At 32.4% G+C, this 16,362-nt stretch overlaps 1 protein-coding gene across 1 annotated transcript; it reads right to left on the minus strand.

Annotated features, from left to right (window-relative positions):
- Window positions 1-554: 554 nt before the first annotated feature.
- On the minus strand, window positions 555-3,796 carry LOC107762437 (zinc finger CCCH domain-containing protein 15-like). Its single transcript, XM_016580796.2, has 3 exons — window positions 3,662-3,796; window positions 2,378-3,045; window positions 555-1,201 (listed from the first exon to the last, which is right to left on the minus strand). The coding sequence occupies exons 2-3, from the start codon at window positions 2,990-2,992 to the stop codon at window positions 884-886; spliced, it is 933 nt and encodes a 310-aa protein (XP_016436282.1). The 5' UTR covers window positions 2,993-3,045; window positions 3,662-3,796; the 3' UTR covers window positions 555-883.
- Window positions 3,797-16,362: the final 12,566 nt, after the last annotated feature.

A 16,362-nucleotide genomic window follows, 5' to 3' on the forward strand; every position in this document is an offset into this window, starting at 1 on the left:
ATAATGAACTTTTTAAAAACGGGTCAAATATGGATAACAACCATATTATTCATTTAGAAAATGGATAACTAATGGATATACCTCAAAACTGGGGGTTCCTCAAGTTTGAGAGAATTAAAGTGATTATATTCAAGAAACCATGGATAATATGGTTACTCATATTATCCGCCAATTAACCCATTTTTTATCCGTATTAAATATGGGTCGGGTCGAATAATTTATCCGTTTTTTCATTACCCGTTTCGACCCGTCCCATATCCGACCCAACCCGTCCATTTGGCACCCCTAGCTCAAATTATGACAAACATAATCAATCACGACACGATTGAGCAACTTGAAGTGGAGAAACTGAAGATGAGAAGATCATGTTTACCAGAAATTAAATGTACAATGATTGCATTTCCAAAAGAAGTAAAAACAAAGAAATCAGCAACTTCCCATGGAGTCTATAATATTTCAACACTTGAATAACAATCAAAGACGTATGGTTGGAATTAATCATCATCAGCTAATTAAAGAAGTCTCTGTCTAGCTTTTGAAGAGACAAACAAACAAACAAACAAACACTTCGGTAGAAGTATCATTATGTATTAAATGTTGACATTAACGTACGTTTAGAGAATTACAAGAAATAATGAGAGAATATACGAGTGCCACCACCATTCGCTTTCTATGCAATCAAGCTACTCTCTTTTATCACAACCATCCTCTTGACTTATGATGCAATTATTCTTTTTTACTTACACAGTCAATTTCTCAATATTTGCATTCATTCTTTTCACAAGTAATCCAATTATTTTATTTGGTTATAAACAGATCATCTTTCAATTTAAGTGTATCTGGTTCTTGACCATCAAGTTATTACTTATTAGTTTGATCATTTTTAAGACCTGGTGTTGAGTGATCTCATGAGTTTCTCTTGGTCAGTGAGGGTATGGCGGAAATGGCAGCGATGACCGTAAGGACAGGGATCACCATTCAGGACCATTCGGCATACCTCAGTTTTGTAGCGCGGGTGGCGAAGGATTGGACGAAGTTCTTCAATGCCATGAGCAAATTGGCAGTTATTTCCATATGGACATGCACCTGTTTCTTGCCATTTGTTGCAGAGTTCAGTCTTGAACATGCCCTGATTGTACACCTCTAATTCAAGTGGTTGTTCTTCCTTTTTATTACCTCCCCCTTTCACATACACCTTTTGCTGCATCACCACCACCAAATATGTGTTAGGCCATGCACAAATTAACCATCAATCTAGCTCATGGGCTGAAAATGTGATTTTAATCAATCTCTACAGGGTAAAAGTTAGAGAATACAAAGATGATGTTTCTTAGCTAGTGAGCTAATTGAACAGAGCTTTCTGACTGTCTTGGTCATCCTAATCTTCTTGAATCCTTTCACTTTTGGAATCGTTGGTATCAGAATATGTCTTAACCAAGCAAGTAATTACACTTTGTGGTATTTCATATTTATAATGTAGCCTAACTCATTGTCAAGAAAGAAGCTACAGACGCTCATATCACTTCATACAAAAAATTGTCAATGCAACCAGCATAAACAAAATGCTATATTTACATGAAATGGAGTATATATTTTCAAGTGCAAAGTAAACAAAATGCTATATTACATGAAATGGTGTATTTTCAAGTGCAATGTAAACAAAATGCGTCTTTTATAACTTTAATATGACAATAAATAGCTTTATTACTTTAAGATAAAGTTCAATAACCATAGGTAAAATTAATTTGAATGAATTTATAGATGCTCCATTCATTTAAAAATTTGTCAATGCAATGTAAACAAAATGCTAGTACTATATTACATGAAATGGAGTATATTTCTAGAACCCCATCATATTAGACACCAACTCATTCTACTACTGACTCCAGAGGCGGATCCAGGATTTAAATCCTATGGGTTCAATTTTTAAAGTTATGGGTTCATATCTACTATTTTTATAATTTTAATGAATTTTTACATACAAATTTTTACTCCGCGTCGAAAGTTATGGGTTCAGTTGAACCCGTAATCAGTACACTACATCCGCCTCTGACTGACTCCATTATTCCAATTAATAAAAGATAATGTGAAAGAACATTACATTTTCATTACAAAGAAACATAATGCAGTTAGTTATGATCGCCTTTATGAGTCCTCAATATTATAAATGTTCTTTATGAGTCCTCAATATTATAAATGTTCTGATTGGGTCCATAATATTTAAATATAAATGCATGACAAAGTACATAAATAAAATCAGCATATAAATAAATAAGATTTACTTTTTATTTTTATATAGTGATAGTATAAACTTATTCTATATTATCAAATTAGTTACAGGGAAAAAATGACTGAACAAGGTAAAAGAAATATGTACCGCTGTGTGGACTGATTTGGTCGAAGTCTGCGGCCTACTTCCACCAGCAGCATGAATTGCTTTCAGATAACCATTCGAACGCACAGATATACTCTTAGGCAATAGAACCCGATCCACGCCCTTAGACCGACCCGAATCCATCACGCTAGTTGGGCTCAAATGACGATCCGCAACAAAATCTTCCCACGAATGCCCATCACTGGACGTCTCCTCCTCACCAACACCAATACGCATTCTCCGTATCCCATCCACAACCGAATCCAGGTCCAAAACCGGCCCATAATCTGAACTCGAAGCCTTCAGCAGCAACGACAGTTGATTGTTCAAATTGAAATTCGCCATTTTTAAGTTGATATTCTCTTGACGAAGAGCTAGGGTTTTTTTCTCTGCTTCGAGGAGCTGAGATAATACTCTGTTGTGACGATCCATGAGATCTTCGTGATAATGCTGATCAATAAGCGACTGAGAATTTTGATTTTGAGGGAATAAAATCGACGAGTAGAGCGATGTTAGATTGAATGCATTTGGTTGGCTGAGGAACGACGTCGGCGATGACGGAGCGTTGTAGTTGTACGCGCCACCGTGGACGGCGGCTGTTGAGATTTCTCTCTGCATTCTCCTCGAGCTTAAAAATCAACGTGTTTTGCACACGCCGATTTTGCAAGTTGCTGCAGATAAAAATCAACGAACAGATAGTTAGAGCTCGTAATTCGAATTCAGTTTTGTGAAAATATGCAATATTTCTTGCTATATTAATATATGTATACATAAATAAACAAACTTTACTATGAATTCATACATTTGCTGCAGATAAAAATCGCCGAAAACCTTTTCAACTCAGTTTTCTGAAAATAAGCAATTTGTCTTCCTACTTATAGTTACGAATACACACACATTGTATATTCATGCATCTGAATATGATAGATTCAGTTATCGAGCTCTAAAAATCATCTCTTTGAAACTGAGTTCACAATTATATTTACGATCAGAGAAAATGAAATCTAATTCACACAGATATATATTTACATTCATTTGATCTAATTAAGCTTACAGTTACATAGTATATAATCATTCTATAGTTCTCTCTATCTAGAAAGTTCGATCTAACTGAAAATTTACATAGAACTGAACTACCATTGCGGAGGCGACAATTCACTCGTAATCGAGCAGATGATAATACATAATTGCGAAGCTACACACACAGACACATTCATATATATTCAGAAATTCAACAAATTTGAAGAATTTTAATTGAAAATTAAAGGAATTAAGAGTTTTTTTTACCTGATGAATAAACAGCAACGAGCAGTTTGAAGTGAGCTGATGATACTGATTTATTCTTCTAGAGAAAAAGAGAGAGAGAGAGAGAGAGAGAGAGAGAGAGAGAGAGAGAAATTAAGGGCTTGCTAAAATGGGTAGGAGATTAGCTTCATATATATACTTGCAAGAACTCTGGTGTGGGAGGGGCAATTTAGGAAAAGGAAAATAGAAACTGTTTAGTGTGTGTACAGTTCCGTATCTCTAACTTATAACAGAATCGTAATTTATTTATTTGACACCATTTGACCTCGATACAAGTTTAATGTAAAAGCTTTATAAGGGCATACTCGTCATTTTAGCCAGCTCAGTCTAACGAACCTAACGATATGAAGTGGTAGATCAAATTGATTTAAGCGGGAAGAACAAGATGACTTAAATGCCCTCAACTCTTTTTTTCCCTAGCCTGAGATATTTAGTTAAGAGTGGAGGATCTCATTCGTTCTATTACACCCATTGGTGGATATTCTCAATCAGAGGCGGACCTGCCCTTTGGGTACAGGTGACGGTCCCCCGGTAACTTCGAAAAAAATATATGAATATATGTGTATATATCTTAAATAACAAGTACTCCATTTTGATTGACACCCAAGGATTCAAATCTTAGACAGCTGCATTGGTCGATTTGGTGGCACAATTTGACTTTTACTGCACTGTTTGATTTCGATTCTAATTCTAGCATTTGCTCAAATTTTTATTCGATAATGGTGGCCTCGCCATTTTTAAATTCTGGGTCCGCTTCTACTCTCAACACATTAATTGTTATATTAAGTCCTGTGTTCGAGTCACGCTGGAGGGGGGTATTGAAACACTATAGCTCCTCCTAAATTGGGAGGAAAAAAAAAACAAAACAAAAAAGCAACTCATATTATCTTTGCTTTCCTAGAAGTTATCAAATTCAAGACCTTTATGTAGTTTAATTTGGTTCTATTAAGATATTGAAACGTTCTATATATCCTAATAATTGGATCTACAAGTAGCATGATGAAATTGAGTTTCAAAAATTTAATAAATTATTTGGAACAGATAAAGTTCAATTCCAATGGATGTATGGTGTTCATCTTCCTTGCAAATTTGGTTAATCTCTCTCTCTCTTTTTTTAAGAAGGGTTGGGGAGCTTTCATCATATAATATGTCTATTCAACTCATGACTAAATTTATTTATATATTGTTAGATTGTGACTTTATTATACATTACAAAAATTATAAATTGATAGAGTAAAGTGCATCTTTTTCAAAGGAAAGATATAATAATGATGGAAGTTGATGGAAAAGGTGTACGCTACAAGATTGGTGCAAAGTACATTACATTTTTGAGTTTGAACATGTAATCATGCGATTCCTTTCAATCAATTCTTTAGTATATTAAGGTAAGTAATTAGTTAGCATGTCTAGGTAAAGATATTTTTTACATTATTAGTATATTTTAACCCGTGATAGCAAATTTCTTATTATTTTTACCAAATTATCAATCAAGCTTATTAAAAGATTCATGCAAAGGGAGAGTAGAAGGTAAGGGTTCGGCCGAACCCAGTAGCTTTGGTCCAAACCATGTATTTTTCTTAAAATATTTATTGAATATGCACAAATTAGGGGTGTACAAATCGAACCGGAAAATCGCACCAAACTGAAAAGTCTAACCAAACCTATTAAAAAACTCGACTAGGTTTGGTTTGATTTGGATTGGTATTGAGTAAAAAAACCTGAACCAAATCGACATATAAATATAAAATTTTTATATATACTTTTAAGATCTTTCATAGAATATTCTTTAAAAAATGTCTAGAAATATTTAAGATTCTCTTATATGATGTAATATTTAGTAAAATATGAAGTGCTCTATCTTTATTAGCTTTAAATAATGGGTTGTATGATCACTTTCTTATCAAGTGTTAGTGAAATGTGTCAATCTCTTTGTTCTTCCATATTCATATGTCAAGATCTATTATATTCTTATATATTTTTCAAATTTGAAGTGGTATTTTGATAATTTAAAATTAAATAGAACATATTATTATATAGGTATCATATTGATTTTATGTTTAATTATTAAATTCAGTTAACCTTGAAAGTGTACATCAACGAAAAATTATATATTGTCAGACGACTAAAAAAATAACTATCATATGTTACTAAGAAAATTCTCCCATAAAAGTATGTTAATAGATCATACGTTTGTCAATTTTTTTTTTAATTTTTACTTATAAAAAATTTAACAAATTAAGATTGAAATAATATTTAAGCAAAAAGAATCCCGAAAAACCTGGCAAAACCGAACCAATCTATACCGATATAGTTGATTTGATTTGGTTGCGATAAAAACGAAACCAACCCGATCCATGTACACCCCTAGTACAATTATTAATTTTAGAACTCAGTAGTTTACTAAATTCATAATCCATAAGTTTCAAATCCTGTTCCGCCTCTGTGCAAGTGTTTCGTGCAAAGTGCGAATTACACTATTTATGCAATATATAATTAAGCATTCTAAACTTTTACAATTAATTTTATGAATATTACACTTCTTCTTTCATTTGATTATTAAACATGTCACCCCTCCCTATCACTTGTAATCATAGAGGAAAAATAGACTTAATACTTTCATTCAATAATTATCCAGATTCTTTCACAGTTTAAAAAGACAATAAAAAGGGTCCCATCACTTAACTGCTTTTTACTTAAAAAATCCAATTTATTTTTCTCCATTATTTTCTTTAATTAAAAAAAAAGAGAGACTTGGTTACAACTAAAAATTTCTCATTATAGCTTGCGGTTAGGGAAGACTATGTTGATTGCTCTTGTTTGCTTGATATAGAAGATTATCAAGAATGCTGTTGATGGTTTTATTTTTCCAATACACTGACAATGTAAAAAATATTTACGCTCTCAGTATATTTTAACTTGTTTTTAGCATGTTATATGCTTTATTTTTAAGGTTATAATCTAACCTTTATGGACGGTTACATTTAATGAGTATCTTTTATGAAATCAAAAAATATAAAAATTCTTTTGCATTGTCAGTGTATAGAAGTTAAACTCAATTTTTTTTTTTTTTAGAGGCATGCCATAAGAAGTGGTTCAAGTGATTTGACATTTAGGAAGGAAACAATGATTTTCTTTAGGGGAAAAAGAAGGTTTGCTTCTTTATCACAACTTTTAACTAACTATTTTTCTTTTCTTTTTTAAATCTCTCCAATCACAATTTACTTTGAATCATGTGTGTTTGGCGTAAATAAGGCCTATGATCCCACATTTTGCCCAACTCAACCTCCAACTTACACACACAGAATTTCCCTTTATGTATTTGTCAAGGTTGTTAAGCTAACTAGTCACATATATTACCTCTCACTGAACTTTATATTATAGCTTTAACTTACTTTTCATTACAGTTTGCCATTTCCCATACAATGGCCCTACCATATAAACATAAACATCAGTCAATGACACTAATTTCAGCTCGTGTACATATCTACCGTTTCTTTACTTATTTTAGATCAAGATAGAATATAAAATATCAAATTATTCTAAAGTAGTGTTTGGGTCGGCTTACGCGCTCCTGGATTATTTCATTAGGTACTTATTACTTTCCACCAACATAGATATCGGGTAACTCTGCCCAAGGGGGCGAAATGAGGCTCAACTCTCTTTGCTGGAAAATTATATTATATATATAATGTTAATTTTTTTTATGTCGAATCTTTTTGATTTCTTTGCATGTTCACTTTTTATTTTATTTTTTAAATTTCCTTTGTGTAAATTCTTTCTCCCTAGTGAATCTACCTATCCAGGCTTTGGCAAATAGGAATAAATCATATGTTTCTTCCTCCCGTTGGGATTTAAACTTGAAACCTCTTTGTGCAACTCAACTATTTTGGGTTCGTAGAATAAACATTTTTTTTGGGGTACTATGACGGTATTGATACTTTCATGCCATTTATTCTGAATAATAATATCGATTGCAGTTCAAATCCACATTCCTTGTATTGACTGATAGTTTAAGGCATTATGCCATTATGCAAATTAAACGGTTGAACAACCGGGGCCCCTGAAAACTCGTTTTAGCCAAGAACATTTGTAAAAATAGCATGAGTTAGCCAGTTTTCGCACTAGTAATTGAAAAATAGCCAGTGTTTGCAAAGTTATTAAAAAATAGTCACTATTTTGCTGTAACACGGACCGGTCCAGCATAATATATTAGAAATTGGTGCACGTGTGTATGAACTTCCAGCATATTATGCTGGAACTCCAACACACAGAAAGTTCCAGCATAATATACTGGAGATTGAAGCACTTGTGTATGAACTTCCAGCATATTATGCTGGAACTCCAGTATATTATGCTGGAATATTTTCTGAATTTTGAACAGTGTTTTCGTTCAAATTTATCTTTACATAAAAAGTGGCTAAATTTCGATTACTTTTGAAACTGTGGCTATTTTTCAATTACCACTTGTAAATCTAGCTATTTTTGAATTTCTACCATTATATTTTCTTGTTTCTTCTTTAACGAAAATGCCATTTGCTTTTGGTTAAACTTTCTAAAATGCTGGTTTATTGGGGCGAATTGAAATCATACCAAGCTACCATATAGCCAACTTTTTAACTTGAACATCTTGTCATGTTTAAATGATAGGCATTACATATTCATTTACTGGAAGAGATGGCCGGCAATGGGGTAGGGCGGCCGAGCATATCACAAATAGGGTGGGGGCAAGGCCGATTAAGAAAACTTAAGCGGCACAGGGCAGAACGAGTTAGAAATAGAGGAAAAGCTAAGGTGGAGCAGGACGGGACGAGTTTGACAAAAAATTAGGTCTGTTTTTGGTTACAAGTTCGAGTCGTGAAATCAGTCACTGATACTTGCATTAGGGTAGGCTGTCTACACTACACCTCTTGGAATGCGACCCTTATACGGACCCGCGTAAACACGGGATGCCTTATGTACCCGACTGTCCTTTATATATCTGTCTTTGGTAGGGGTTGGGCATAGGTTAGGACTGCTGGTGTTTGCAGTACTAACAAAAGTCTACATTCAGAGATATTACATCCTCAATGGATAATGTTTGTCACAAAATACTGCTATGTAACCTCAACAACCAACATAAAACAATAGGTAAAAGGTCAATATCTAGGAATGTTAAAGATTCAGAATCAAACATGCCTTCATTTCAGATGAACTATCACAATAAGTCTATGCTGTCCAGTTGAGCAAAATGCACAATCCAATCTCCACAACACAATAGTTTTTGTACAATAAAAACCATTCGATAACAAAGCACAATCCATAAATTAGTAAACAAACTTAGCAATGTTAACTTCAAAACTAGAAACTAAACAAAATCTCGATTTCTGTCATTCGATTTTCAAACTAAACATCAACAAATGATAATGGGATAATGTTCTCAACAAAATTGCTAGCAAATTTTAAGCTAAAATGATTGGGGAACACCAAAGTAGTTGGAGCACTAATAATGCTCGTTGTTGCAAAAACAATCTTCGGAATGTTGCTCCATTCTACTTCGACCAAGCTAGCAACCTTCTCCAAATTGGAAAAATTAGGTGAAGGCTGAAAAGGGATTAATTTTATTTCTCTCCAGGAGTTGGTTCCTAGAGCAAGAATCTTGATCTTTATTTTGAATGCATCAGAAAAATAAAGCAATTTGTATTTTTCTGTGATCGGATCAAATCCCAGAAATAATGTAGGAACCTTCGAGTATTCAAACACTTTTACTAGAGAGGATGGCAAAGCTTTAATCTCCCCTGTGGTAATGTTGTATAAGTAAATTTGAGACTTATGTCTATAAAGATCGTAAAGACAAACAAGGCCATTGCACTGATTTGAGCATATATCATACACTACTCTCGAGTTGTAAAGGAGATCTTTCTTTTAGTTGTGCTCTTGGGGAATTAGAAGAGGGCTGCCCAGATGGGAGAGGAGGACAAATATCCAGTTGAAACAATAGGTGGGTGGCTGAGGGACGGGCAAGAGAATGAGCAATGTGAGACTTGACAAAGTTGGGATCATGTCGTATTAAAGTATTCCAAGCTTTAGCAACACACTTGAATCGCATGAGGGACTTAGTAGGGAGCCAAATTGGTATCTCGAATACTATGTCATCTGCAAATTAAACTCCAGAACCATTCTCTTCTTCATCCATTGGCGTCTCGACTTCTTTTGTGGTAGTAATTTCAAGGTCACACAATTTTTTACTCATTCCTTACATGTTCCTGTTGTTGCAAAGCCAAAAGAGAAAACAAGAGGATATTAACCTAGTAAATTAATTGGTCGTTTAGTTTATAAAAATTATGCAGGGATTGTAATAAAAGGATTAGTAATGCAAGATTAGTATATTTCCTATCTGATTTTTGGTTCACTGCATTGAAATTGGATGTATAGAACTATTTTATGTTTGGTTTAAAACTCTATAAAATTTTGTTTAAGATTATATCCTTGGACTTGAGTATCCTAAAAGAGGTTTGATCAGGAGAAAACTTAAGAGCAAGGGCAACATTGTCTTTTTAAGAGCTTTATCATAGTATGGCTAATAGATGAATCTGATGTGTTACAACTTATACAAGGATCAAATATACTCATACCAAGAACAAAATGTTGTCTGTTTACCCTATCGAGAAATGATATTGTTTATTTTTAGTAGCTCCCAAAAATATGATCAATTTTAAATTTTGCCCTACCCTATTTTTACTACTAGATGGATAAAGCCCGTGATGAGCATGGGCCAAACATGATATTTAATATTTGTCCCTTCTTATAAATTTTATACAAATAATTGCCGCTTAGCCACATCAAGGGCATCTTGGCCTTCATACAAACAAAATGATATGAAGAAGAGAGGGGTTATTTGCTAATAATGACAATCTTTTCATTCTTTTAAACTTTGAATATTTCTTCTTTATGGGCAAATAGAATCAAAATTCGGTGACTTCCATGATTTGCATTGAATTTTGTAAGTAATTGTTACTTTTCATGTTTCATTTTATACTACGGTGTGCAACTGAGCATTCCGTTTAATAAAGAAACGAAAACTTTTGATACTTTAGACTCAAACATGTTATGACTTTTTTATGGCTATAAGAACATGTCAATAAGGGTAAAATAAAATGTTTAAAGTTAAAGATAGTTTTTAATTTTTTTTTAACAGAATAAAAAGGCAACGTGACATATAACATGAACCATATGGAGCATATAAACGTACTTGAAGTTATTTTGTCGAAGGCATCTTAAGGACTAAGTGAGTAAACAAGCTTCTCGTCTATTTTCAGATAGGTTATCATTTCAATGACATCAAAGTACGGAGTAAGAAAATTAATTGATGATAGAATTTATCTTCAAGCTTTACCTTATTCTGATCTTTTAAGTGGTCTAATTATGTAAATATTTTTAGACAATTGTTCGTACATAGACCTAAAACTCTTAAGTATAACATTTTTCTAACTTATAAACATCATTAGAGACAAAATACAACACTTTCTTCCTTTTATTTTTTTTCCTAACAAAATAATATATCGACGAGATTGGTGAATGCCATGTCGTCTAATTTTGTTAGAGGCATGTGCAGAGCTAGAGTACTACGAAAGCATTCGAATGAATCAAGTAGCTTTTGCTTGGACCATATATTTGTATTAGGAAATTTATTAAATATATATAAATATTTAATCGCTAACCGAATAACTAAATGAGATATGATCTAGTTCAATGGCAAGTACAGAACCCATAAAATTTAAATCCTGATTCCGCCTTTATTTGGAGGGCTAAATAGTCAAAACTTAGAGTGCAAGAAACAGTTGTTAAAACAAGCTTTAAAATCTTTTTTCCTCATTCTTGTCTTCTATTTATATCTACATGCAGGAATTATAGTTAAGAGCTAGACAGTTAGCTATCAAACATTATGGAGTCTTTATCTGTAGCAATAACGTGAAGTCAAAACATAAAGAACAATGTATGTATAAATTAAACTATGTTGAATTAGAGTGTCCATCACAGGGAATTATTTCACATCTTTCTCCTTCATATATTTTGCACAAATACTGGGTCAGCCTATTATCACCATTCAACTTGTATGTAAGTTTGGGTTAAGTTTAAGGCTTTACTTATTCTTCCAAATTGATATTTATTTTGCATTATTTTTTCAAACGTTGTTAGTCTGTTATATCTCTTCTAGACGGTGGCGGATGCAGCGCTGTAATACCTTTCAATGCGGAACATAAATTTATGTGTAAAATCTACTAAAATTGCAACAAATAGTAGATTTGAACCCATAATTTTAAAAATACAACGAATTCAATGCTAAGAACCTCACATATTGAACGCCAAATGTTTAAATCATGAATACGCCTCTTTAGTAGATGATTTTTTATTTTACTTTTTAGTATTATATTTTGTTTTATTTTATTTTTGTAGTAATGGATGTTAAAAGTCTGAAAAATATTATTGCCATTCCAAGTTCTGCTAAAGGGCTTCGAATTTTGGTGGTTGATCATGACACTAGTTCACTAATGCACACTGCATCTATACTTGAAGAACAGTCTTATAAAGGTATTTTTTCTTATTTGTTTTTTGTTGTTTTTGTTGTCGTTGTTGTAAATTATGTATAAAGCTTTTTCTTTAATTAGTTGCAGCGTTCTTAGATTTCTATTTGACAACATATTTATTGTTAAATGATAAAATTTTATGTAAAAAGAATATTTCACACGTCTCATGGAATTATTGATCTGGTATATTCATCGGGTGTACATGTAGATAAATTATTTCTATAACTGTAACATCTTCGTTAGACAATAACTAATATGTAGCATAGTTACCTTAAGTTCATGGACTAATTAAAACTTTTCTTTATCCATATATATATAGTGACGACAACAACTCATTGGTAGGATTGAGGCGTATTTGTTATATATTATTGTTGTTGTACAGTTACGACGATTGAATTAGCAACTATTGCCTTGTCAATGATTCGAGAAAGGGAGAACCAATATGACCTTGTCATTGCTGAAGTCAACATGCCACAAATGGATGGATTCACATTTCTCAATCACATTTTGCTTGAAAGAGACATCCCAATTATTTGTAAGTTTAATTTTAAGAAATAATCTCTTATAACTACTTATAATTTGAATACATAAAAGTCATCCTACAAAAGTTTCCCGCGTTTATTTGCAGATCTCATGATTATTCTTTACCGATATCTTGTGAAAAAGGTCATATAACTAAAATAACAATTGTAAAGGACTATATATGAAACCAAATCTCCCTTTTAATTTGGGGATCATCGATCGTAGGAAATCTTGTAAATCAATTATGTCTCTCTTTTTCAATTTTTTTTCTTTGAATATTTGTTGCAGTGATGTCTCATAGATCAAAGATGGAGATGGCCAAGAAAGCCTTAGAAGAAGGAGCATGTTTTTTTTGGCAAAAACCAATAAGGATTAAGGATCTCATTAATGTTTGGCAACATATTTTCCACAATAAAGTCAAAGCAAAACTTCAAAAAGGTGAACAAAGGAAAACTTACATTTCAAGAAGAGGAATCTTTTATTGGTAAAGAATAGTTAATGCTAATACTGTAAATTTTATAGTTAGTAGTTAGAAGTATAGTTGTAAGCTTATGTCAAATATGAGAATAATACTCTCTCGGGTCCCAAATATTAGTCGTTTTGACATGACAAACTTAATTTGTTTAAAAATACGATTGTATTAGAAAATAACTCATTTTGGGTGTTTTGTTGCCAAAAAAGAAAATTTATTTTTCCTCCACCAAAATAGAAAAAATGACTTCATCAATATTGGGCAAAAGTCGTTTTCTCTCAATTATCTCAACTTTTTACTTTATATCACTTTTTTTAACCAACACTTATACATTATTATCAACCTTTTTCCCGAAATACATTATAGATTTATAGTCAATCTTTAATATTCAAAATTTCATCTAAATACTATCTAGTTTGCTAATATTATTATCAATCTAAAATCCAGAAAAGTTTTTCTATCTCCAACCAACACAGAAAACATTTTATTTTTCGAAAAATTACTTCTGTTATTCCAAATATAGTTAATAATTTTCTGGTTGGAAATAGAAAATCTTCTTAATTGTTACAGTGAATATATGCAGAAAAATACATGAGACCAGAAGAGAGTAGTTGTGAAAGAAGTGCAGCACGGAAAGTTGAATTTATTAATCCTTTAAATAATTCAACTGTCAATAATTATATGGAAAAGAAAAGCAGTCAAGTTCGCATTAACTTGGAGCAAAAACAACGTGTAATTTGGACCCCTCAACTTCATCTTAAATTCCTTAAAGCAATTAATGCTTTAGGAGATGAAAAAAGTAAGTGTTTAATTATTCTTTTTGCTTTTTCTCAAGTCAACTATATATTTATTATATTTAATTAGATGTCATCCAATTTTAATTATGCTTGTTTTACTCTTTTTTGACTTAACAATTTTGTTTGGTTTTTCTACATTTTCAGAGGCTCAACCAAAGGCACTATTAAAGTTGATGAATGTTCCCAACTTAACTCATCGACATGTTGCTAGTCATTTGCAGGTTTAAATGCAACTTCATTTTTTTTTTTCAATTCATTTCTTCTAAATGGCCATAAAATTGCTTTCGTGTAAGTTGCAATGCAAGGTCAGTTTTTCTTAGGCGAGCGCTTTCTCCTTTAATGGATTTGTTGGGATGTGAAGTCAGATTAGTCTGGTCAATACCACACAGTTTATATTAATCAAGAAAAGAAAAGTTAGGTTTTCACCGGCAAGTGTTTTGCAGCCCTAGATCCACTAATCTGACCTAATGGAGTGGGTCAGAACCGATCGAAATTGATTTGGTTTTTACTGATGTCAATTTAATTTCAAATTCAACCAAAAAGAAGAAAAAAAGGTCAAAAATATTAGATTTTCATGCAACATGGTCTCACTAGATCAACCAAGCTTACACGATCTCACTAGATCCACTAAACAAATAAAATGTACGATTCAATAACCATAAATTAGACTATGATTAGGCTCTTGTTTATGTACTACGTATAACGGCTAAAACATAAAGAAATATTTTAGCTAATGTAAACCCATTATTTCCAACAGACTAATTTGTTTAATTTAAAAAAATATACTATATTAGGCTTATGATTGGATACTTATAATTACTCAATAAGGGACCTGACTGTGTAAATTATTTTTAGTATTAGTGTATAGAACTTAAACACCATCATAAAATGGTGCTTCAATTGCTGAGTATTGGACTTATTTTATCTTTCTTTAGCTTAATCAATAGTTATTTAACGAATACTTCTAAATATTTAATTTGTCTGATATTTGTATTTCTTTTCATCCGTTTCAGAAGCATAGATTACGAGTAATGCGTTCAAGTGGTAATTCTGAAACTAGTAGATTAAAGCCTTATTATGGTAGCAATGAATTGCAAAAGAAAATGGATTTTTCTAAGTCATTTTTTGAATTTTCAAATTCTTCAAATGCAAATCCAACTGCTAGTAAAGTTCAACTAAATATTGAAAGCTCAGGTTATTTTGGCATTGACAAAATTAAAGAGCTACTTACAGATGTCAAGTCATGTTCAAGCAACTTGGGAATAAATGAGAAAATTGATGATAAAGAGACTTTTGCTATAGAATCAAATTCAAGGATTTCTTCATGTGGTATTGGAGTTATCAATTTTCAAGAGGGAAATTACTTTCAAGGATTAGAAAAACAAGATCTTGGATTAAACATTTCCGGGGGACAATTTGAAAATGAAAATAACTTGGAGGAGTACTTTGGCGACATGCAGAACTTGGAGGTGAATAGTGGTATTAGGGGGAAATATGAATTGTCTTGTTCATCTCCTTTGGAAAAGATTTCAATGTGTGAAACTGAGATAATGAAGATGCTTGAAGAAGTGTAAGCTTCAACGAACAAAAAATGACATGACTTTTATTTTTCTCAATAGGCATTATAGGCAGTGGCTTACGCAAAAACTTTTGTAAGCGATGTCACCATTTGAAAAAATGAATAAGTGACTAAATTACTATAAAGATAAGCAATGTCATTTCTAATCTAAAATATTTTTAATATACAATATAATGACTGAGAGAAGACATTCTACCGATATATTTTACTTCTCTCCCGTCGGTGTTATTTCCTAGAGTTAGAACCTTGATCTTTGGTGAGAATTCGATAACATGAAGCAATTTGTATTTTTCTTTGACCGAATCAAATCCCAAAAACAATTCAAGATTCGTCCAGGGATAAATTAGATCGATTGGCAAACTTTTCATCTCTCTTGTGATGACATTGTATAAGTGAATTCGATACCTATGTCTACAACAAACAGGGCCATTGCAATAATTTGAGACGACAATGATCCTATCCCTCATGTCTAGATTTGAATTATTATGAACCGCCGGTTCAAAAAGAAGATTATCTTTCTAGTCGTTGTTTACTTGGTGAATTACAAAGAAAAATTGATAGCATGAGAGACGAATTTTTACCTGAAACAAGAGCTGAGAGTGCCTGAGAGACGGGCGTGAGAACGAGCATTGTGTAACTTAACAAACACACTTGAATTGCATCAGAGACTTGCCAGGAAGCCATGTTAATATCTCGAATATCAAATCATCTCCAAATTGAATCTTCTTCTTCGTACATATTTTCTGAAT

The sequence above is a fragment of the Nicotiana tabacum genome, chromosome 24, assembly GCF_000715075.1.
Source record: "Nicotiana tabacum cultivar K326 chromosome 24, ASM71507v2, whole genome shotgun sequence".
Lineage (NCBI taxonomy): Eukaryota > Viridiplantae > Streptophyta > Magnoliopsida > Solanales > Solanaceae > Nicotiana > Nicotiana tabacum.